This window comes from Leptodactylus fuscus, chromosome 3, assembly GCF_031893055.1.
Source record: "Leptodactylus fuscus isolate aLepFus1 chromosome 3, aLepFus1.hap2, whole genome shotgun sequence".
Classification (NCBI taxonomy): domain Eukaryota; kingdom Metazoa; phylum Chordata; class Amphibia; order Anura; family Leptodactylidae; genus Leptodactylus; species Leptodactylus fuscus.
In genome coordinates this window covers 198263515-198286861 of record NC_134267.1, presented here as the reverse complement: position 1 = coordinate 198286861, position 23347 = coordinate 198263515, and the positions used below count along the sequence as shown (strand labels likewise).

At 45.7% G+C, this 23347-nt stretch overlaps 1 protein-coding gene across 1 annotated transcript in view; it reads right to left on the bottom strand.

Annotated features, from left to right (window-relative positions):
- The window catches only part of LOC142198560 (saxiphilin-like), a 77716-nt gene extending 59119 nt beyond the window's left edge, over positions 1 to 18597 (bottom strand). Inside the window, exons 1-2 of the mRNA XM_075269593.1 lie at positions 18558 to 18597; positions 14674 to 14840 (exon numbers count right to left, since the gene is read on the bottom strand). Of these exons, the coding sequence (XP_075125694.1) occupies positions 14674 to 14840; positions 18558 to 18597 (207 nt within the window). The remainder of the gene's footprint in view (positions 1 to 14673; positions 14841 to 18557) is intronic.
- Positions 18598 to 23347: the final 4750 nt, after the last annotated feature.

Sequence of the window (23347 nt, the reverse complement as noted above, 5' to 3'; positions counted from 1 at the left end):
GAGCCTCTAAAAACCCCAGTTTGGACCAATTCATGGTGGAGGGAGCCTCTAAAAACCCCAGTTTGGACCAATTCATGCTGGAGGGAGCCTCTAAACAGCCCAGTTTGGGCAAATTCATGGTGGAGGGAGCCTCTAAAAACCCCAGTTTGGACCAATTCATGGTGGAGGGAGCCTCTAAAAACCCCAGTTTGGACCAATTCATGGTGGAGGGAGCCTCTAAAAAACCCAGTTTGAACCAATTCCTGGTGGAGGGAGCCTCTAAACAGCCCAGTTTGGGAAAATTCATGGTGGAGGGAGCCTCTAAAAACCCCAGTTTGGACCAATTCATGGTGGAGGGAGCCTCTAAAAACCCCAGTTTGGACCAATTCATGGTGGAGGGAGCCTCTAAAAACCCCAGTTTGGACCAATTCATGGTGGAGGGAGCCTCTAAAAAACCCAGTTTGGACCAATTCATGGTGGAGGGAGCCTCTAACCAGCCCAGTTTGGACCAATTCATGGTGGAGGGAGCCTCTAAAAACCCCAGTTTGGACCAATTCATGGTGGAGGGAGCCTCTAAACAGCCCAGTTTGGACCAATTCATGGTGGAGGGAGCCTCTAAAAACCCCAATTTGGACCAATTCATGGTGGAGGGAGCCTCTAACCAGCCCAGTTTGGACCAATTCATGGTGGAGGGAGCCTCTAACCAGCCCAGTTTGGGCAAATTCATGGTGGAGGGAGCCTCTAAAAACCCCAATTTGGACCAATTCATGGTGGAGGGAGCCTCTAAACAGCCCAGTTTGGGCAAATTCATGGTGGAGGGAGCCTCTAACCAGCCCAGTTTGGGCAAATTCATGGTGGAGGGAGCCTCTAAACAGCCCAGTTTGGACCAATTCATGGTGGAGGGAGCCTCTAAAAACCCCAGTTTGGACCAATTCATGGTGGAGGGAGCCTCTAAAAACCCCAGTTTGGACCAATTCATGGTGGAGGGAGCCTCTAAACAGCCCAGTTTGGACCAATTCATGGTGGAGGGAGCCTCTAAAAACCCCAATTTGGACCAATTCATGGTGGAGGGAGCCTCTAACCAGCCCAGTTTGGGCAAATTCATGGTGGAGGGAGCCTCTAAAAACCCCAATTTGGACCAATTCATGGTGGAGGGAGCCTCTAAACAGCCCAGTTTGGGCAAATTCATGGTGGAGGGAGCCTCTAAAAACCCCAGTTTGGACCAATTCATGGTGGAGGGAGCCTCTAAACAGCCCAGTTTGGGCAAATTCATGGTGGAGGGAGCCTCTAAAAACCCCAGTTTGGACCAATTCATGGTGGAGGGAGCCTCTAAAAACCCCAATTTGGACCAATTCATGGTGGAGGGAGCCTCTAAACAGCCCAGTTTGGGCAAATTCATGGTGGAGGGAGCCTCTAAAAACCCCAGTTTGGACCAATTCATGGTGGAGGGAGCCTCTAAAAACCCCAATTTGGACCAATTCATGGTGGAGGGAGCCTCTAAACAGCCCAGTTTGGGCAAATTCATGGTGGAGGGAGCCTCTAAAAACCCCAGTTTGGACCAATTCATGGTGGAGGGAGCCTCTAAAAACCCCAGTTTGGACCAATTCATGGTGGAGGGAGCCTCTAAAAAACCCAGTTTGGACCAATTCATGGTGGAGGGAGCCTCTAAACAGCCCAGTTTGGGCAAATTCATGGTGGAGGGAGCCTCTAAAAACCCCAGTTTGGACCAATTCATGGTGGAGGGAGCCTCTAAAAACCCCAGTTTGGACCAATTCATGGTGGAGGGAGCCTCTAAAAACCCCAGTTTGGACCAATTCATGGTGGAGGGAGCCTCTAAAAACCCCAGTTTGGACCAATTCATGGTGGAGGGAGCCTCTAAAAAACCCAGTTTGGACCAATTCATGGTGGAGGGAGCCTCTAACCAGCCCAGTTTGGACCAATTCATGGTGGAGGGAGCCTCTAAAAACCCCAGTTTGGACCAATTCATGGTGGAGGGAGCCTCTAAACAGCCCAGTTTGGGCAAATTCATGGTGGAGGGAGCCTCTAAAAACCCCAGTTTGGACCAATTCATGGTGGAGGGAGCCTCTAAAAACCCCAGTTTGGACCAATTCATGGTGGAGGGAGCCTCTAAAAACCCCAGTTTGGACCAATTCATGGTGGAGGGAGCCTCTAAAAAACCCAGTTTGGACCAATTCATGGTGGAGGGAGCCTCTAACCAGCCCAGTTTGGACCAATTCATGGTGGAGGGAGCCTCTAAACAGCCCAGTTTGGGCAAATTCATGGTGGAGGGAGCCTCTAACCAGCCCAGTTTGGACCAATTCATGGTGGAGGGAGCCTCTAAAAACCCCAGTTTGGACCAATTCATGGTGGAGGGAGCCTCTAAAAACCCCAGTTTGGACCAATTCATGGTGGAGGGAGCCTCTAAAAACCCCAGTTTGGACCAATTCATGCTGGAGGGAGCCTCTAAACAGCCCAGTTTGGGCAAATTCATGGTGGAGGGAGCCTCTAAAAACCCCAGTTTGGACCAATTCATGGTGGAGGGAGCCTCTAAAAACCCCAATTTGGACCAATTCATGGTGGAGGGAGCCTCTAAACAGCCCAGTTTGGGCAAATTCATGGTGGAGGGAGCCTCTAAAAACCCCAGTTTGGACCAATTCATGGTGGAGGGAGCCTCTAAAAACCCCAGTTTGGACCAATTCATGGTGGAGGGAGCCTCTAAAAAACCCAGTTTGGACCAATTCATGGCGGAGGGAGCCTCTAAACAGCCCAGTTTGGGCAAATTCATGGTGGAGGGAGCCTCTAAAAACCCCAGTTTGGACCAATTCATGGTGGAGGGAGCCTCTAAAAACCCCAGTTTGGACCAATTCATGGTGGAGGGAGCCTCTAAACAGCCCAGTTTGGACCAATTCATGGTGGAGGGAGCCTCTAAAAAACCCAGTTTGGACCAATTCATGGTGGAGGGAGCCTCTAACCAGCCCAGTTTGGACCAATTCATGGTGGAGGGAGCCTCTAAAAACCCCAGTTTGGACCAATTCATGGTGGAGGGAGCCTCTAAACAGCCCAGTTTGGACCAATTCATGGTGGAGGGAGCCTCTAAAAACCCCAATTTGGACCAATTCATGGTGGAGGGAGCCTCTAACCAGCCCAGTTTGGACCAATTCATGGTGGAGGGAGCCTCTAACCAGCCCAGTTTGGGCAAATTCATGGTGGAGGGAGCCTCTAAAAACCCCAATTTGGACCAATTCATGGTGGAGGGAGCCTCTAAACAGCCCAGTTTTGGCAAATTCATGGTGGAGGGAGCCTCTAAAAACCCCAGTTTGGACCAATTCATGGTGGAGGGAGCCTCTAACCAGCCCAGTTTGGGCAAATTCATGGTGGAGGGAGCCTCTAACCAGCAGAGTTGTGGGAAAGCAGGGTGGAGGGAGCCTCTAACCAGCAGAGTTGGTGGAAATCAGGGTGGAGGGAGCCTCTAACCAGCAGAGTTGGGGGAAATCATGTTGGAGGGAGCCTAGTATTAGCAGAATTGTGCAACGCTTATGGTGGATGAGTATGAGGATGCGGAGGAATTGGAGAGGTTGAGTACAGCAAAGTAGCAAAGATCCGGTACTGGTTGTCCTCCATGATTTTGACAATACGCTTGTCGGTTGTAAAGCACCCCAACATGAACTCAGCCATGTCTGCCACAGTGTTAGTTGGCATGACTCCTCTGGCCCCACCGGAAAGTTCAATCTCCATTTCCTCCTCATCCTCCATGTCTACCCATCCGCGCTGCAACAATGGGACGATTCGAAGTTGCCCGGAAGCCTCCTGTATCACCATCACATCATCGGACAACTCTTCTTCCTCCTCCTCCTCCTCCTCCTCCTCCTCCTCCATTAAACGCGATGAAGCGGACAGATGTGTGGACCTACTCTCCAGCTGTGACGGATCGGATGCTATCCCTGACTCCTCTGTGTGATCTGAGTTATCCCTGATGTCAATCAGGGATTCTCTCAGAACACACAAGAGCGGGATTGTAAGGCTCACCATCGCATCCTCAGAGCTCACCCTCCTTGTGGACTCCTCAAACACCCGTAGGATGTCACAAAGGTCTCTCATCCATGGCCACTCATGGATGAGAAACTGAGGCAGCTGACTTTGTGGCACCCTAGGGTTTTGTAGCTGGTATTCCATCAAAGGTCTCTGCTGCTCAACCACTCTATTCAACATCTGAAACGTTGAGTTCCAGCGTGTGGGGACGTTGCACAAAAGCCGGTGTTGTGGCACATGCAGGCGTTGCTGGAGAGATTTTAAGCTAGCAGCGGCTACTGTCGACTTGCGAAAGTGGGCGCACATGCGCCGCACTTTCACCAGTAGCTCTGGAACATTGGGGTAGCTCTTTAGGAAACGTTGCACCACTAGGTTGAAGACGTGGGCCAGGCATGGAACATGTTGGAGTCCGGCAAGCTCCAGAGCTGCTACCAGGTTCCGGCCGTTATCACAAACGACCATGCCTGGGCCCAGGTGCAGCGGCTCAAACCATATTGCCGTCTCATCGAGGAGGGCATCCCTCACCTCGGAGGCAGTGTGCTGTCTGTCCCCCAAGCTGATCAGCTTCAGCACAGCCTGCTGACGTCTACCAACGCCAGTGCTGCAACGTTTCCAACTCGTAGCTGGGGTCAATCTAACAGCGGAGGAGGAGGCGGTGGCGGAGGAGGAGGCGGTGGCGGAGGAGGAGGCGGTAGAGGAGGAGGAGGAGGGGGGTGTTCTTCTCGTGTCCCTGCCAGGAATGTTAGGCGGGGAGACGAGGTACACCGGGCCAGTTTGGGAAGCAGTCCCAGCCTCAACTACATTCACCCAGTGTGCCGTCAGTGAAATGTAGCGTCCCTGTCCGCATGCACTTGTCCACGCGTCGGTGGTCAAGTGGACCTTTGTGCAAAGCGCGGAACTAAGGGCCCGCCTGATGTTGAGTGACACGTGCTGGTGCAAGGCGGGGACGGCACACCGGGAGAAGTAGTGACGGCTAGGGACGGCATAGCGAGGTGCCGCAGTTGCCATCAGGTCCAGGAAGGCGGGAGTTTCAACAAGCCGGAACGCCAACATCTCCTGGGCCAGCAGTTTAGCGATGTTGGCGTTCAAGGCTTGCGCGTGTGGGTGGTTAGCAGTGTATTTCTGCCGCCACTCCAATGTCTGAGAGATGGTGGGTTGTTGTAAAGAAGCGCCTGATGGTGCCTTTGATGGTGCAGGAGAAGGAGATAAGACAGGAACAGGGGAGGATGAGGGAGAAGTCAACAAAGTGGCGGAGGCAGATGAAGTGGTGTCCTGGCTCGTCCTCTGGAGTGCATCGCCAGCACAGTCAGCAGTGGCAGTGGCAGAGGCAGAGGCAGTGGCAGAGGCAGTGGCAGTGGCGTGAACGGCAGGCGGCCTTTGTCCTGCCGTTGCTGCCTGCCACTGATTCCAGTGCTTGGATTCCAAATGACGGCGCATTGAAGTGGTGGACAGGTTGCTCTTCTCAGAGCCCCTAATCAATTTCGAGAGGCAAATTGTGCAGACAACACTATATCTGTCCTCGGCGCATTCCTTGAAAAAACTCCACACCTTCGAGAAACGTGCCCTCGAGGTGGGAGTTTTTCGGGGCTGGGTACAAACTGGAACATCTTGGGAGATTCCGGGTGTGGCCTGGCTTCGCCTAAGCTGCTGACCTCTGCCTCTGCCTCTAGCTACCCTTTTTGGTGCTGCACTTGCCTCAACATCCACACTACTTTCCCCGCTTGACATCCCCCCTGTCCAGGTCGGGTCAGTGTCCTCATCATCCACCACTTCCTCTTCCAACTCCTGTCTCATCTCCTCCTCCCGCACAATGCGCCGGTCAACTGGATGCCCTGACGGCAACTGCGTCACATCATCGTCGATGAGGGTGGGTTGCTGGTCATCCACCACCAAATCGAACGGAGATGGAGGAGACTCTAGTGTTTGAGCATCTGGACACAGATGCTCCTCTGTTAGGTTCGTGGAATCGTGACGTGGAGAGGCAGGTTGAGGGACAATGAAAGGAGCGGAGAACAGCTCTGGGGAGCAGGGACAGTTGGGGTTATTGTTCTGTGAAGCTTGGGAATTTTGGGAGGAAGGAGGACAAGACTGTTGGGTAATAGGAGGAGAGGAGGCAGAGTCTGACTGGCTGCTGGACAATGTGCTGTAAGCGTTCTCTGACAGCCATTGCAAGACCTGTTCCTGGTTCTCGGGCCTACTAAGGTTTGTACCCTGCAGTTTAGTTAATGTGGCAAGCAACCCTGGCACTGTGGAGTGGCGCAATGCTTGCTGCCCCACAGGAGTAGGCACGGGACGCCCTGTGGCTTCACTGCTACCTTGCTCCCCAGAACCATTCCCCCGACCTCGCCCACGGCCTCGTCCACGTCCCTTTCCAGGAGCCTTGCGCATTTTGAATTCCCAGTTAGAAATTGGCACTATACACCAGTAGCAAAAATTGTGGGTGCACGTAACCCCAATATATTCTTTGAATTCCCAGTCAGACAATGGCACTATATACCAGTAGCAAGAAATGAGGGTATTTATAACCCCAATATATTCTTTGAATTACCAGTCAGAAACTGGCACTATATGGCAGTAGCAAGAAATGAGGGTATTTATAACCCCAATATATTCTTTGAATTCCCAGTCAGACAATGGCACTGTATACCAGTAGTAAAAATTGTGGGTGCACGTAACCCCAATATATTCTTTGAATTACCAGTCAGAAACTGGCACTATATGGCAGTAGCAAGAAATGAGGGTATTTGTAACCCCAATATATTCTTTGAATTCCCAGTCAGAAACTGGCACTGTATACCAGTAGTAAAAATTGTGGGTGCACATAACCCCAATATATTCTTTGAATTCCCAGTCAGACAATGGCACTATATACCAGTAGCAAGAAATGAGGGTATTTATAACCCCAATATATTCTTTGAATTCCCAGTCAGAAACTGGCACTATATGGCAGTAGCAAGAAATGAGGGTATTTATAACCCCAATATATTCTTTGAATTCCCAGTCAGACAATGGCACTGTATACCAGTAGTAAAAATTGTGGGTGCACGTAACCCCAATATATTCTTTGAATTACCAGTCAGAAACTGGCACTATATGGCAGTAGCAAGAAATGAGGGTATTTGTAACCCCAATATATTCTTTGAATTCCCAGTCAGAAACTGGCACTGTATACCAGTAGTAAAAATTGTGGGTGCACGTAACCCCAATATATTCTTTGAATTCCCAGTCAGACAATGGCACTATATACCAGTAGCAAGAAATGAGGGTATTTATAACCCCAATATATTCTTTGAATTCCCAGTCAGAAACTGGCACTATATGGCAGTAGCAAGAAATGAGGGTATTTATAACCCCAATATATTCTTTGAATTCCCAGTCAGACAATGGCACTGTATACCAGTAGTAAAAATTGTGGGTGCACGTAACCCCAATATATTCTTTGAATTACCAGTCAGAAACTGGCACTATATGGCAGTAGCAAGAAATGAGGGTATTTGTAACCCCAATATATTCTTTGAATTCCCAGTCAGAAACTGGCACTGTATACCAATAGTAAAAATTGTGGGTGCACGTAACCCCAATATATTCTTTGAATTCCCAGTCAGACAATGGCACTATATACCAGTAGCAAGAAATGAGGGTATTTATAACCCCAATATATTCTTTGAATTACCAGTCAGAAACTGGCACTATATGGCAGTAGCAAGAAATGAGGGTATTTGTAACCCCAATATATTCTTTGAATTCCCAGTCAGAAACTGGCACTGTATACCAGTAGTAAAAATTGTGGGTGCACGTAACCCCAATATATTCTTTGAATTACCAGTCAGAAACTGGCACTATATGGCAGTAGCAAGAAATGAGGGTATTTGTAACCCCAATATATTCTTTGAATTCCCAGTCAGAAACTGGCACTGTATACCAGTAGTAAAAATTGTGGGTGCACGTAACCCCAATATATTCTTTGAATTCCCAGTCAGACAATGGCACTATATACCAGTAGCAAGAAATGAGGGTATTTATAACCCCAATATATTCTTTGAATTCCCAGTCAGACAATGGCACTGTATACCAGTAGTAAAAATTGTGGGTGCACGTAACCCCAATATATTCTTTGAATTACCAGTCAGAAACTGGCACTATATGGCAGTAGCAAGAAATGAGGGTATTTGTAACCCCAATATATTCTTTGAATTCCCAGTCAGAAACTGGCACTGTATACCAGTAGTAAAAATTGTGGGTGCATGTAACCCCAATATATTCTTTGAATTACCAGTCAGAAACTGGCACTATATGGCAGTAGCAAGAAATGAGGGTATTTGTAACCCCAATATATTCTTTGAATTCCCAGTCAGAAACTGGCACTGTATACCAGTAGTAAAAATTGTGGGTGCATGTAACCCCAATATATTCTTTGAATTACCAGTCAGAAACTGGCACTATATGGCAGTAGCAAGAAATGAGGGTATTTGTAACCCCAATATATTCTTTGAATTCCCAGTCAGAAACTGGCACTGTATACCAGTAGTAAAAATTGTGGGTGCACGTAACCCCAATATATTCTTTGAATTCCCAGTCAGACAATGGCACTATATACCAGTAGCAAGAAATGAGGGTATTTATAACCCCAATATATTCTTTGAATTCCCAGTCAGACAATGGCACTGTATACCAGTAGTAAAAATTGTGGGTGCACGTAACCCCAATATATTCTTTGAATTCCCAGTCAGAAACTGGCACTATATGGCAGTAGCAAGAAATGAGGGTATTTATAACCCCAATATATTCTTTGAATTCCCAGTCAGACAATGGCACTGTATACCAGTAGTAAAAATTGTGGGTGCACGTAACCCCAATATATTCTTTGAATTACCAGTCAGAAACTGGCACTATATGGCAGTAGCAAGAAATGAGGGTATTTATAACCCCAATATATTCTTTGAATTCCCAGTCAGAAACTGGCACTGTATACCAGTAGTAAAAATTGTGGGTGCACGTAACCCCAATATATTCTTTGAATTCCCAGTGAGACAATGGCACTATATGGCAGTAGCAAAAATAGTGGGTGTATATAGCCCCAATTCTATTGCTAGGGGACTTGCAGGGTATTTCTGGGGTGAAGGTGGGGGGGCACACCGTTGGAACGGGTATCGGGGGTATATATCGGGTATACGGGAATACACTGACAGCGTATTCCATTCAGGATCCTGGGAAAGCTGGGTTGCGGCGATTGAGCCCATCAGTGCCACGTTACACTGACAAGCTTCTCCCTGGAATTTAGCTCTTATAAGAGCTGTTGTGGTTGTCTTCTCCTTCCTATCCTAGCCTGTCCCTGCCTACCCAGAATCTAAGCCCTAGCTAGCTGGACGGAAACCTCCGTCCTCGGTGAATTGCAAGCTCAGAATGACGCGAACCTGGGCGGCGCTGTTCTTTTAAATTAGAGGTCACATGTTTTCGGCAGCCAATGGGTTTTGCCTACTTTTCTCAACGTCACCGGTGTCGTAGTTCCTGTCCCACCTACCCTGCGCTGTTATTGGAGCAAAAAAGGCGCCAGGGAAGGTGGGAGGGGAATCGAGTAATGGCGCACTTTACCACGCGGTGTTCGATTCGATTCGAACATGCCGAACAGCCTAATATCCGATCGAACATGAGTTCGATAGAACACTGTTCGCTCATCTCTAGAATGAATGTCTCACATGGGTTGATGTCATTCCATAGAAATCACTGAACAAAGACAGCCATAAAGATAAGAACATGAGAACTGTGAATTGTTTAAACATATACTGATAAGCCTCTTCCCCCTCCATCTTGAAATCCTATCCCTATGTGTCCTGTTGTACATAAATATGCAGCCTTCAGAAATTGTTCTTAGTTATATCTGAAGAAGAAGCCAAAGAGCTTTGAAAGGTTATATTCTGTCATCATTATGAGTTAGCCATTAAAAAAGGTATCATCTGCTGAAGACTCTCAAGCTTTTTGTTTTTTTTTATTTCATACCCACTGGCTAACCTGGTACAAAAACAAACATTTTCCTCTTTTTTCCCTTCGCTGATCAGTCGTCTCAGCTGTTTTTGCACCTCCCCCAGGCCATTTTTGGCCCCAGACCTAAAGACTCGCTTTTTCTCCTTGAGAAGAGTTTTAATCTCAGAGTTGATCCATGGTTTGTTATTGGAGAAACACCTCACCTTTCTAGTTGGTACCGTGCTGTCCACACAGAAATTAATGTAGTCCGTTATGCAATGTGTGAGTCCCTCAATGTCACACGGAAATGCGTCTTGAAACACTTCCCATAATGTAATATTAAAACAATCTCTCAGAACCTCAATACTTTCCTATGACCAAATTTTCACTGTATGGGTAACTGCCGGTTCTCTGCGCACCAGTGGAGTGTAAGTGGGTTGCACATGTATCAGGTTGTGATCCGATCTGCCTAGGGGCGGTAGGGCAGATGAGTTATATGCATGCCTTACATTGGCAAAGAGCTAGTCCAGCATTTATTTGTTTCTTGTGTGGCAGGTTACATACTGTGTGAAACCTGGTAGAATGGATGCCAGAGAGATATGGTTGAAATCTCCCGACACCAGGAGTAGGGCATGGGGGTGAGATGATTGCACCTCGCTCACAAAAGCATGGAGGACTTCACAGGTAGCGTCAGCTTTAGCAGAGGGGGGACATATGCAGCAAGAACGATAACATGTGATAGTTCTCTTGGAAGGTAATAAGGTCTCATGCTCACGGCTAGTAGTTCAATATTTTTTTCACACAATTGTTTCTTAACTACAATATGTCCTGGATTACACCATCTCTCATTCACAAATATTGGAAGCCCTCCTCCTTTCGCTTACCGCTCTCCAGAGTCCGGTCCGCATGAAGAAATTTGAAGCCCGCCACGGAGGCAAGTATGTCCGGAGTGATTTCAGTAAGCCAAGTCTCTGTAAACAGCATCATACTGCACTCACGAAAATCCTGTTGATGCCTGGTCAGTGCTGTCAGTTCATCCATCTTATTCACAATAATAATGGACGGAATAATGGACGGAATCACGTGCTTTTTTCCCTTGCGTTTCAATATACCGGCTCTTATTCCGCGTTTTCTAAGTTTCCTAAGTTTTCTTCTTAGTTCGTGGGGGATGGTGAGAGCTTGCCTGCTGTCCTGTAGCATGCCTGCAGACATAAGCTGTAACAGTATTTCCGTTGTGTACACAAGTCTTCCCTGTGTGTGTGGAGGCATTCTTCAGACAAAGGCTCAAACAGATTCCTTTGAAAAGTGTTCTACTGCAATTTCAGCCCAGCAAGTAAGATTTCATACTAATGTTCCTTATAGTGATAGGCAAGGAGTGTCAGAAATGACAGGAGAGAGAAAGATCAGTTTAGTTTGTAGCAGCTGTAACACAGGCAGCCACACATGGCGGCGCCATCTTGAAAAAGAAAAAACAAACAAAAAACTCTAGTCTACTACTCTCTGTGGATGCGGAAAAAGCACTGGGGTGCACTAGGGGGCCCCCAAGTCCATTTTGTACAAACATGGCTTCTTCTTAGGTTACATATCGACTGCCACTATTACTCTGTACTCCACTAATGCAAATGTGTATGCCTTTTACACCAGAAAAATAATGTACAAGGCATAATAAATCTTCCCCAATGAGTCAAAATGTCAGCTCCATCCAATTAATATGTCTTCTGATTTGAAGAAATGGATCCAGTCAGATTTGGCATTATAGTAGGTTGAAACAGAAATGCTATACCATGGCACGGTTATAGCTGTGAATCATAAGACCACTGTTAGATTGAATAGGGATGCCCTACTGATACTGGTAAAAGAGGATTTAATTAGATTCTCAAGACTCAAATTGTCTTTGGTGGCAAGAACCAATACTGTATATTCTCCAAAAAATTGACCAACTCCATCACTGGAGGCTTCGTTAGTTGCTGAAACCATTAGGATTGGGAAAAAGTTATTTAGGTCAAAAGTAGGGAATTCCACACAATTATGCACCATTAAAGTAGCCTATTTTACAAATAAGTGGCCATTGGCTCAATGCATTGTTAAAGAATATCTGCAACGAAGAGGACTTCCTCACACTAGGTGAAGCTAAAGAGAAATGTGGGACACAAACTAAAGACATTCTTAAGTTCCATAGACTGAAGAACATGAGTTCTCTTTACTAGATTATTTAAAAAAAACATCAAAAATATAACTTAACATAGGTAAATAATTTAACAAAGTTAATTTAAACAAAGTTATAACTACTCATTGGAGGTTACTGATGGTGGACTCCTCATGGTCAGTGCCGCACCTCCCATGAGGCGACCTGAAGCGAGCGCTTCAGGCGGCACTATGCCAGGGCCTCAGGGAGGGCAGCATTTTTGCTTCCCTAAGCCAGTCCAGGACAAGCTGTCCTGGACTGGCTTATCACCGAGCGGTGGTTTGGGGAGGCCACTGGAGCAGCGCTGCTCCTGCAGCCTCCCCTCACGCTCAGGCAGAGAGCAGGCAGTCTCTGCGAACGGCGATAAGCCCCGCCCCCTTCACTCGGCCATGCCCCCGACCCGCCCGGCCACGCCCCCGCTCCGCCCCCTCCTCCGGCGGGGGGGGGGGCGGCTTTCTGCAGTTAGCCTCGAGCGGCAAAAGGAGCAGGCTCACCCCTGCTCATGGTCTACAAGGACCTGCTAATGCACAATACAAAGGACACAACAAAATATATGATAGATTGGGGGAAAAACCTACAAAAGAGGAAGCGGACAAGGCTTTGGCAGGGATGTGTAGTCACACAAAATGCTTAAATTATATAGCAATACCTATTAATACATATGCACCTGTACTTACCCCAAACTAAGGCTTGGTTCACATCTGCGCTTGTACTCCGTGTGAGGATTCCGTTTCCTTCTCCGTATGATAAATGTGGAGAGAAAAGCACTGCAAGCAGTGCTGAAACCACATGGACCCCATTATAGTCTAAGGGGTCCATGGGTTTCCTAAGGTAACCACTTTTTTACGTGAAGTAGGTGTCCATTCGGGGGACCCCCCCAAATGGAAACCCAAAAGGATATGTGAACCTAGCCTAAGTTTAAATAATTGTAAATTTAATTTGATATATTCTCCACTGGAAAGACTTTGGAGAGGTAGAGGATTTTCATAGCATGTGACCTAGATCCTCTAGGTTCACATACTATAAAAATTTGATAAATGTAAACATAATTGGGCAGAGAGATTTCAGTCTAGGTACTATAACGTCTGCACCAGAGATAGCTTTACTAAACCTGAATATGGAAGCAATCCCATGCAGAGCTAGATGGATGATGGCTCACATCTTAGATGTTGCTAGAAATTTGATCCAGATGTATTGAAAGTCTTGACATAACCCAGGGATTTTAAAAGTAAAGTGTCAGGTAAATACCTGCCTCCAATCTGAAGCTTTCTTGGGGGCTCAATGGTCACATAAAGTACTAGTTCAAGCAAGATGGGGTCTTTGGGTTTGTAACTAGAGATGAGTGAACAGTGAAATATTCGAGATTCGATATTCGTTTCGAGTAGAGCCTCAATATTCGACTACTCGATTGAATATCGAATCCCATTATAGTCTATGGGAAAAAATGCTCGTTTCAGGGGAAACCACTATTCGTCTAAAGGAGAGTCACCAAGTCCACGAGTAGCAGGAGGAGAGTGTTTAGGAGGAGCGCTGTGCAGTTAAAGCGCACAGAAACCATTGTAGTCTATGGGGACCGTGCGCTTTAACTGCACAGTTGCGCTGATAAAAAGTAAGCTCCCTCGTAACAGCAAGCTGCCAGTTCTCCTGACTAGCAAGGACGAGCCTGCTGCAGAACCAGCGTTGATTTGCCGCAGGCTCGTCCTTGCTAGTCAGGAGAGCCGGCAGCTTGCTGTTACGAGCGAGCTTACTTTTTCTCATAGAAATGAATAGACCAGCGTTGATTGGCCAGTGTACAGCATTCGGCCAATCAATGCTGGTTCTGCCGGAAGTTCGTTTGTGAGGAGGCGGAGTCTAAGATCGGACCACAGCAGTCTCCATTGTGGTCCGATTTTAGACTCCGCCATCTCACAAACGAACCTCCGGCAGGACCAGCGTTGATTGGCCGAATGCTGTACACTGGCCAATCAACGCTGGTCTATTCATTCCTATGAGAAAAAGTAAGCTCGCTCATAACAGCAAGCTGCCAGCTCTCCTGACTAGCAAGGACGAGCCTGCTGCAGAACCAGCGTTGATTGGCCGAATGCTATACAGTGTATAGCATTCGACCAAACAACGCAGGCTCTGAATCGAATATTTACTGCGAATAGCTAGTAGTATTCAATCGAGTACGAATATTTCGAATACCGTAGTATTCTATCGAATACCTACTCGATTGTATACTACTCGCTCATCTCTATTCGTAACCCTTCACTTGTAGGGAACTATAGGCCAAATGATTGGAGAAAACTTCATTTTCAGTTCAACTTATTTCTATCTTCTTTCTTTTTTTTGATTATTTTTCCTTTCTCTTTCTTTCTCTTTTACTATTAGGTCGGCGGGAATTATCTTGAGTGTAAAGCCCATAATGGAGGAATAATTTTGCCACTATTCTCCTACATGTTGTGTATAAGTGAATGACAGATCAATGAAATGTTTTCCGAAAAGGCAGAATTTCTAAATTGCCATGAAGATATACTCACACTGATAGCTCTCATACAGTCCTCAGTGCTGGATTTTTTCACACATATTAGGCTAATATCATTGATAAGGCAATCTGATCTTGCCAGATCGTTGCACTTTTTGTCTTCAACATCTGACGTCACACACCAACGTACTTTTCTTGCTGGTGTTTCTGCACTGCTCAGCCCTGGAAAGTTGCAGGAAAAGGATTATTTATGGATAAATAGTAATACATTATTCAAAATGAAAACTTTTTTTAAATAAATCCAAGAGTTCTGATTTTGATGTATCAACTTGAATGTTAAAATTTATATAAGCTAAGCTACTAAACAGAACTGATAAATAAAATATTGCCGATTCTTAGATCATTTGTCTATGCAGTGCTGCAGAATCCATGAGTCGAGGGAAGCCTTTTGCCTGATGCAGCACTTTTCCAGGACTGCGGGGGGTGGTAGTTGAGCCTAGTGCTCTGCACCCCTGTACAACCCTGCTCGCAACAGTGTACATGTAGAAAACTGTACATGAGTGTGATATGTGTACACTAAAATACAACTTTTAATAGTGTATCAAAAAGTAGACATGATGTTATCCATGTAGCGATCTGTGTAAAGCCCAATGTGTACTGCCTCTGATGAGTTGGCTTTTCCTTTTCCAGCAGAAACATATCAGGCTATGTTATGAGCTACAACATGTGTGTTACATGTGTGAATTCTATGTGGCACGAGATAGATACCGTATATACTCGAGTATAAGCCGACCCGAATATAAGCCGAGACCCCTAATTTTACCACAAAAAACTGGGAAAACTTATTGACGAGTATAAGCCAAGGGGAGAAATGCAGCAGTTACTGGAAAATTTCAAAAATTAAAATGATCGGAGTTTTTGGGTGCAGTAGTTGCTGGTTCAACTCATCTGGACACCGATGAGTTGAAACCGGGACATACCTCCCGCCGACCGGGACCATGGGACAGGACACCGAATTCATGAATGTCCCGTGGAAATTGGGATAGTTGGGAGGCATATATATATATATATATATATATATATATATATTTATTTTACAGTCCTATGAAAAAGTTTGGGCACCCCTATTAATCTTAATCATTTTTAGTTCTAAATATTTTGGTATTTGCAACAGCCATTTCAGTTTGATATATCTAATAACTGATGGACACAGTAATATTTCAGGATTGAAATGAGGTTTATTGTACTAACAGAAAATGCGCAATATGCATTAAACCAAAATTTGACCGGTGCAAAAGTATGGGCACCTCAACAGAAAAGTGACATTAATATTTAGTACATCCTCCTTTTGCAAAGATAACAGCCTCTAGTCGCTTCCTGTAGCTTTTAATCAGTTCCTGGATCCTGGATAAAGGTATTTTGAACAAACAATTCAAGTTCAGTTAAGTTAGATGGTCGCCGAGCATGGACAGCCCGCTTCAAATCATCCCACAGATGTTCAATGATATTCAGGTCTGGGGACTGGGATGGCCATTCCAGAACATTGTAATTGTTCCTCTGCATGAATGCCTGAGGATTTAGAGCGGTGTTTTGGATCATTGTCTTGCTGAAATATCCATCCCCGGCGTAACTTCAACTTCGTCACTGATTCTTGAACATTATTCTCAAGAATCTGCTGATACTGAGTGGAATCCATGCGACCCTCAACTTTAACAAGATTCCCGATGCCGGCATTGGCCACACAGCCCCAAAGCATGATGGAACCTCCACCAAATTTTACAGTGGGTAGCATGTGTTTTTCTTGGAATGCTGTTTCTTTTTGGACGCCATGCATAACGCCTTTTTTTATAACCAAACAACTCAATTTTTGTTTCCAAAATGAAGCTGCCTTGTCCAAATGTGCTTTTTCATACCTCAGGCAACTCTATTTGTGGCGTACGTGCAGAAACGGCTTCTTTCTCATCACTCTCCCATACAGCTTCTATTTGTGCAAAGTGCGCTGTATAGTTGACCGATGCACAGTGACACCATCTGCAGCAAGATGATGCTGCAGCTCTTTGGAGGTGGTCTGTGGATTGTCCTTGACTGTTCTCACCATTCTTCTTCTCTGCCTTTCTGATATTTTTCTTGGCCTGCCACTTCTGGGCTTAACAAGAACTGTCCCTGTGGTCTTCCATTTCCTTACTATGTTCCTCACAGTGGAAACTGACAGGTTAAATCTCTGAGACAACGTTTTGTATCCTTCCCCTGAACAACTATGTTGAACAATCTTTGTTTTCAGATCATTTGAGAGCGGGCTGTCCATGTTCGGCGACCATCAAACTTAACTGAACTTGAATTGTTTTGTAGAAAGAAATGGTCCAAAATACCTTCATCCAGGATCCAGGAACTGATTAAAAGCTACAGGAAGCGACTAGAGGCTGTTATCTTTGCAAAAGGAGGATGTACTAAATATTAATGTCACTTTTCTGTTGAGGTGCCCATATTTTTGCACCGGTCAAATTTTGGTTTAATGCATATTGCGCATTTTCTGTTAGTACAATAAACCTCATTTCAATCCTGAAATATTACTGTGTCCATCAGTTATTAGATATATCAAACTGAAATGGCTGTTGCAAACACCAAAATATTTAGAACTAAAAATGATTAAGATTAATAGGGGTGCCCAAACTTTTTCATAGGACTGTATATATAATTATAATAATTATATATATATATATATATTATTTTTTTTTTTCAATTCAAATATATATATATATATATAATTTATTTTATTTATTTTTTTTACATTTTGGGTCACAATCAATTACTTTACCCAGAGAGTTATGACCTCAAGGTACAATAGTTTCAACTTCATCCCAGCACCAATTAAAGGGATTGTCAAGGAAATCAAAATTCACTTGCCTAGTCCAGGGAAGCTGCTGATAAACCTGGGGCTTCTGGCCATGTCACGACCACTGGGTCATATAATCAAAAGCTACATTTCGCCCCCTCCTTGATTTCACAGGTAAATTACCTGTGAAAACAGGGAAAGATGGGGGAAGAGTGCCCTGTGGGGCAGAACACTGCCTTTGATCACATGACCCAGGGGTCTTGATTCAGCCAGAACCCCTGTGTCCATCATCACAAACCCCCGACCAGGTAGGTCAATTTCAACTCCCCGGACAACCCCTTTAATATTGTTATCTGAGGGACCACTGTACAAGGATATTTTTTAATTTCCATTGATAATATTTAAACTTCATATCTGATGAGAAATTGTTCACCTAAATCATCATTGGTTATGTTCACATGGCTGTGGAATTTTCCACTTTACTAAATTCTGCAACAAATTCCGTAGCAATTTGCAAACTCTGCACCTGCCAGCCAGTATTTTTCCACCTCTCATTCACTTCAATGGGAGCTATGAAGGTGGAGTCTGCCTTTATTTTGCTGATTTTACATTTAGGTGAAAAAATCTGCCAAAAGGAAATTCACCTAGATGAAAAATTAAGCGTCTGACTGCCGTTGATGGAGGCTGGTTTCAGATGGAATTTGGAGCTGATTATGAGATGGAATCTGCCTCAAATTCAACATCAAATTCCTCCATGTGAACACACCCATACAAATATATGACAGCTGTGGATGACACCATGAACATCAATGGCTTTGAACCATTGGTATGGATAGTCGGTGGAGCCTTTGTCATTAAAATTGTGAACATTATCTAGTATATAGAAATTGCACTATCTTTGTAGCACAGCAGACCTGACCCTCTAATATGCTGCTTTATGGTTGGTATCAAGTTGTTGTTGGTCCCAACCTTAAAGTTAGCCAAATCTGAAAACCTTTAATACATGAATTACCAAATATTAATTTTACAGATTTATAGTACATATTCCAGCTTGATTTAACTCAGCATCATTATGTAAACATGTAGTATAAGATGTCTGTGCTTACCCAACAGGCAGAAAAATAGTAAAACCGGAGTCATCCTCATTCCTTACTAGGCACCATATGACGAGTGTGCCATGCAGTGCTGAATGTGCCCATTAATACGATGTTTTCCATTTATAAGAGAGCCGAGTCGCTGAGTGAGCAGATCAGGTGTCCTTGTATTATTGACCTAAAGCTTTCCCAATAAAACCTCTTCACCTCCTGTTCAGTGTTGTTGATACGGTCTGATGTTTGGCAGACAGGACAGGTTTTTTTTTCCTTTTATGTGACTTTCACATAGTTTAACCAGACTGGAACATTAAATTATATAAACAACATTGGAAATACATCTGATATGCAGAATTCAGCTACATTGTCAGAAGATGCTCAACAGGAAAGAATTAGGAGATATGGAGTTTTCTATGAAAATAAATAAATAAATAAATAAAAAGAAAGAAAAAAGTATAAGGAAATTGGGACTATGGGGGAGAAATTATCTCATGGATTGCGAGCGCCAGACGTTGCCTGTCACAGACACCAATGTGAAGGAGGCAAAATCACGGCCGCAAAATAACGAGGCGTATACGATCCCGGCTCCCATTGAAATCAATGGGAGCGTATACAGCGCTCAAAGTCTCACACGCCGTATACGTGCCACATCACGCGACACGTTACTCCGTGTGAACTCCCCCTTATACCCCATGGTGGCCCCTGCACACAGTATTATCCCCCATAGTGGCCCCTGCACACAGTATTATGCCCCATAGTGGCCCCTGCACACAGTTTTATGCCCCATAGTGGCCCCTGCACACAGTATTATGCCCAATAATGGCCCCTGAATACAGTATAATGCCCCATAGTGGCCCCTGCACACAGTATAATGCCCCATAGTGGCCCCTGCACACAGTATTATGTCCAATAATGGCCCCTGAATACAGTATAATGCCCCATAGTGGCCCCTGCACACACAATTATTCCTCATAGCGGCCCCTACACAATGCTCTTACTCGTAAAGGTTGGAACCAGATAGGTAGGTGAGCATATAAAGTGGTGTAGGATCAGCTACTTATTTAATTATTCCCCTACTTGTGTAACCCCCTCACAAACCCAGGGTGGTCGCACTTGTATAGCACCAACATATTCCTCAGGCAGACATTGTCAGTCACTGTCCCATGTAGGGCTCACAATCTATATTCCCTAACAATTTGTTTTTGGAGTGTGGAAGGAAACCGGAGTAACTGTATTAAACCAACCCAAACACTGGGAGAACATACAAACACCTTGCAGATGTGATTGATTCCTTGGGGGAATGTGATAAACTATGTGGTGATGTGCAAGTAAAAAGAGACATGTTAAATTCAACAATTTTGTGGGCCTTTTGTACAATTTCTCCAAAACAATGACTCTTGCATCGTGTCAGATTCTGGATGCACTACGACTACTACCATCACTAAACACTTGCCCCATCTTTGCATAATCTCCTCTCCTCTATATGTGCAGTGTATGGAAGACATCATAGCAGCTAGTCTCCAGCCATTACCTCCAGGAGATAAAACCTGCACAAGGGAATACTAGGCATTAGAGATGAGCGAACACTAAAATGTTCGAGGTTCGAAATTCGATTCGAACAGCCGCTCACTGTTCGAGTGTTCGAATGGGTTTCGAACCCCATTATAGTCTATGGGGAACATAAACTCGTTAAGGGGGAAACCCAAATTCGTGTCTGGAGGGTCACCAAGTCCACTATGACACCCCAGGAAATGATACCAACACCCTGGAATGACACTGGGACAGCAGGGGAAGCATGTCTGGGGGCATAAAAGTCACTTTATTTCATGGAAATCCCTGTCAGTTTGCGATTTTCGCAAGCTAACTTTTCCCCATAGAAATGCATTGGCCAGTGCTGATTGGCCAGAGTACGGAACTCGACCAATCAGCGCTGGCTCTGCTGGAGGAGGCGGAGTCTAAGATAGCTCCACACCAGTCTCCATTCAGGTCCGACCTTAGACTCCGCCTCCTCCGGCAGAGCCAGCGCTGATTGGCCGAAGGCTGGCCAATGCATTCCTATGCGAATGCAGACTTAGCAGTGCTGAGTCAGTTTTGCTCAACTACACATCTGATGCACACTCGGCACTGCTACATCAGATGTAGCAATCTGATGTAGCAGAGCCGAGGGTGCACTAGAACCCCTGTGCAAACTCAGTTCACGCTAATAGAATGCATTGGCCAGCGCTGATTGGCCAATGCATTCTATTAGCCCGATGAAGTAGAGCTGAATGTGTGTGCTAAGCACACACATTCAGCACTGCTTCATCAAGCCAATACAATGCATTAGCCAGTGCTGATTGGCCAGAGTACGGAATTCGGCCAATCAGCGCTGGCTCTGCTGGAGGAGGCGGAGTCTAAGATCGCTCCACACCAGTCTCCATTCAGGTCCGACCTTAGACTCCGCCTCCTCCGGCAGAGCCAGCGCTGATTGGCCGAAGGCTGGCCAATGCATTCCTATGCGAATGCAGACTTAGCAGTGCTGAGTCAGTTTTGCTCAACTACACATCTGATGCACACTCGGCACTGCTACATCAGATGTAGCAATCTGATGTAGCAGAGCCGAGGGTGCACTAGAACCCCTGTGCAAACTCAGTTCACGCTAATAGAATGCATTGGCCAGCGCTGATTGGCCAATGCATTCTATTAGCCCGATGAAGTAGAGCTGAATGTGTGTGCTAAGCACACACATTCAGCACCGCTTCATCAAGCCAATACAATGCATTAGCCAGTGCTGATTGGCCAGAGTACGGAATTCGGCCAATCAGCGCTGGCTCTGCTGGAGGAGGCGGAGTCTAAGGTCGGACCTGAATGGAGACTGGTGTGGAGCGATCTTAGACTCCGCCTCCTCCAGCAGAGCCAGCGCTGATTGGCCGAATTCCGTACTCTGGCCAATCAGCACTGGCTAATGCATTGTATTGGCTTGATGAAGCAGTGCTGAATGTGTGTGCTTAGCACACACATTCAGCTCTACTTCATCGGGCTAATAGAATGCATTGGCCAGCGCTGATTGGCCGAATTCCGTACTCTGGCCAATCAGCACTGGCTAATGCATTGTATTGGCTTGATGAAGCAGTGCTGAATGTGTGTGCTTAGCACACACATTCAGCTCTACTTCATCGGGCTAATAGAATGCATTGGCCAATCAGCGCTGGCCAATGCATTCTATTAGCGTGAACTGAGTTTGCACAGGGGTTCTAGTGCACCCTCGGCTCTGCTACATCAGATTGCTACATCTGATGTAGCAGTGCCGAGTGTGCATCAGATGTGTAGTTGAGCAAAACTGACTCAGCACTGCTAAGTCTCTGCATTCGCATAGGAATGCATTGGCCAGCCTTCGGCCAATCAGCGCTGGCTCTGCCGAAGGAGGCGGAGTCTAAGGTCGGACCTGAATGGAGACTGGTGTGGAGCGATCTTAGACTCCGCCTCCTCCAGCAGAGCCAGCGCTGATTGGTCGAGTTCCGTACTCTGGCCAATCAGCGCTGGCCAATGCATTCTATTAGCCCGATGAAGTAGAGCTGAATGTGTGTGCTTAGCACACACATTCAGCTCTACTTCATCAGGCTAATAGAATACATTGGCCAATCAGCGCTGGCCAATGCATTCTATTAGCTTGATGAAGCAGAGTGTGCACAAGGGTTCAAGCGCACCCTCGGCTCTGATGTAGCAGAGCTGAGGGTGCACAAGGGTTCAAGTGCACCCTCGGCTCTCCTACATCAGAGCCGAGGGTGCGCTTGAACCCTTGTGCAGCCTCGGCTCTGCTACATCAGAGCCGAGGGTGCGCTTGAACCCTTGTGCACACTCTGCTTCATCAAGCTAATAGAATGCATTGGCCAGCGCTGATTGGCCAGAGTACGGAATTCGGCCAATCAGCGCTGGCCAATGCATCCCTATGGGAAAAAGTTTATCTCACAAAAATCACAATTACACACCCGATAGAGCCCCAAAAAGTTATTTTTAATAACATTCCCCCCTAAATAAAGGTTATCCCTAGCTATCCCTGCCTGTACAGCTATCCCTGTCTCATAGTCACAAAGTTCACATTCTCATATGACCCGGATTTGAAATCCACTATTCGTCTAAAATGGAGGTCACCTGATTTCGGCAGCCAATGACTTTTTCCAATTTTTTTCAATGCCCCCGGTGTCGTAGTTCCTGTCCCACCTCCCCTGCGCTGTTATTGGTGCAAAAAAGGCGCCAGGGAAGGTGGGAGGGGAATCGAATTTTGGCGCACTTTACCACGTGGTGTTCGATTCGATTCGAACATGGCGAACACCCTGATATCCGATCGAACATGTGTTCGATAGAACACTGTTCGCTCATCTCTACTAGGCATGTGTGACCACCAGCAATGGTAGAATGAACCAAACATACACCAGAGCAATATATAGAGTGACACAGAAGAAACTGGTTCTCATTGAAATATTACGCTTGGGAATACATAATGGAACTGAATAATATTTAACTATGAAACAACCCCTATAATAGGAGATATATTATGAAATATATGACGTAACAATGTAAATATCAGAAGGCCGATTGGCAAACTCTATACTCAGCCCCTCTCCAATGTAATAGTATATGCAATGCTCATCCGGGTCTATGAAACCCGCATGAGCCCTGTCCTGCAGGCCATTAGTGGATATCAAGTTTTAGGATATCAAGAAATATTTTCTGTTATCAATTTTGCAACAAATTTACTACCATGATTCTACCAAGTGCCAGTTGGGCTCATTTGGGTTTGGACATCACCAAATCCGTGGTTTAGT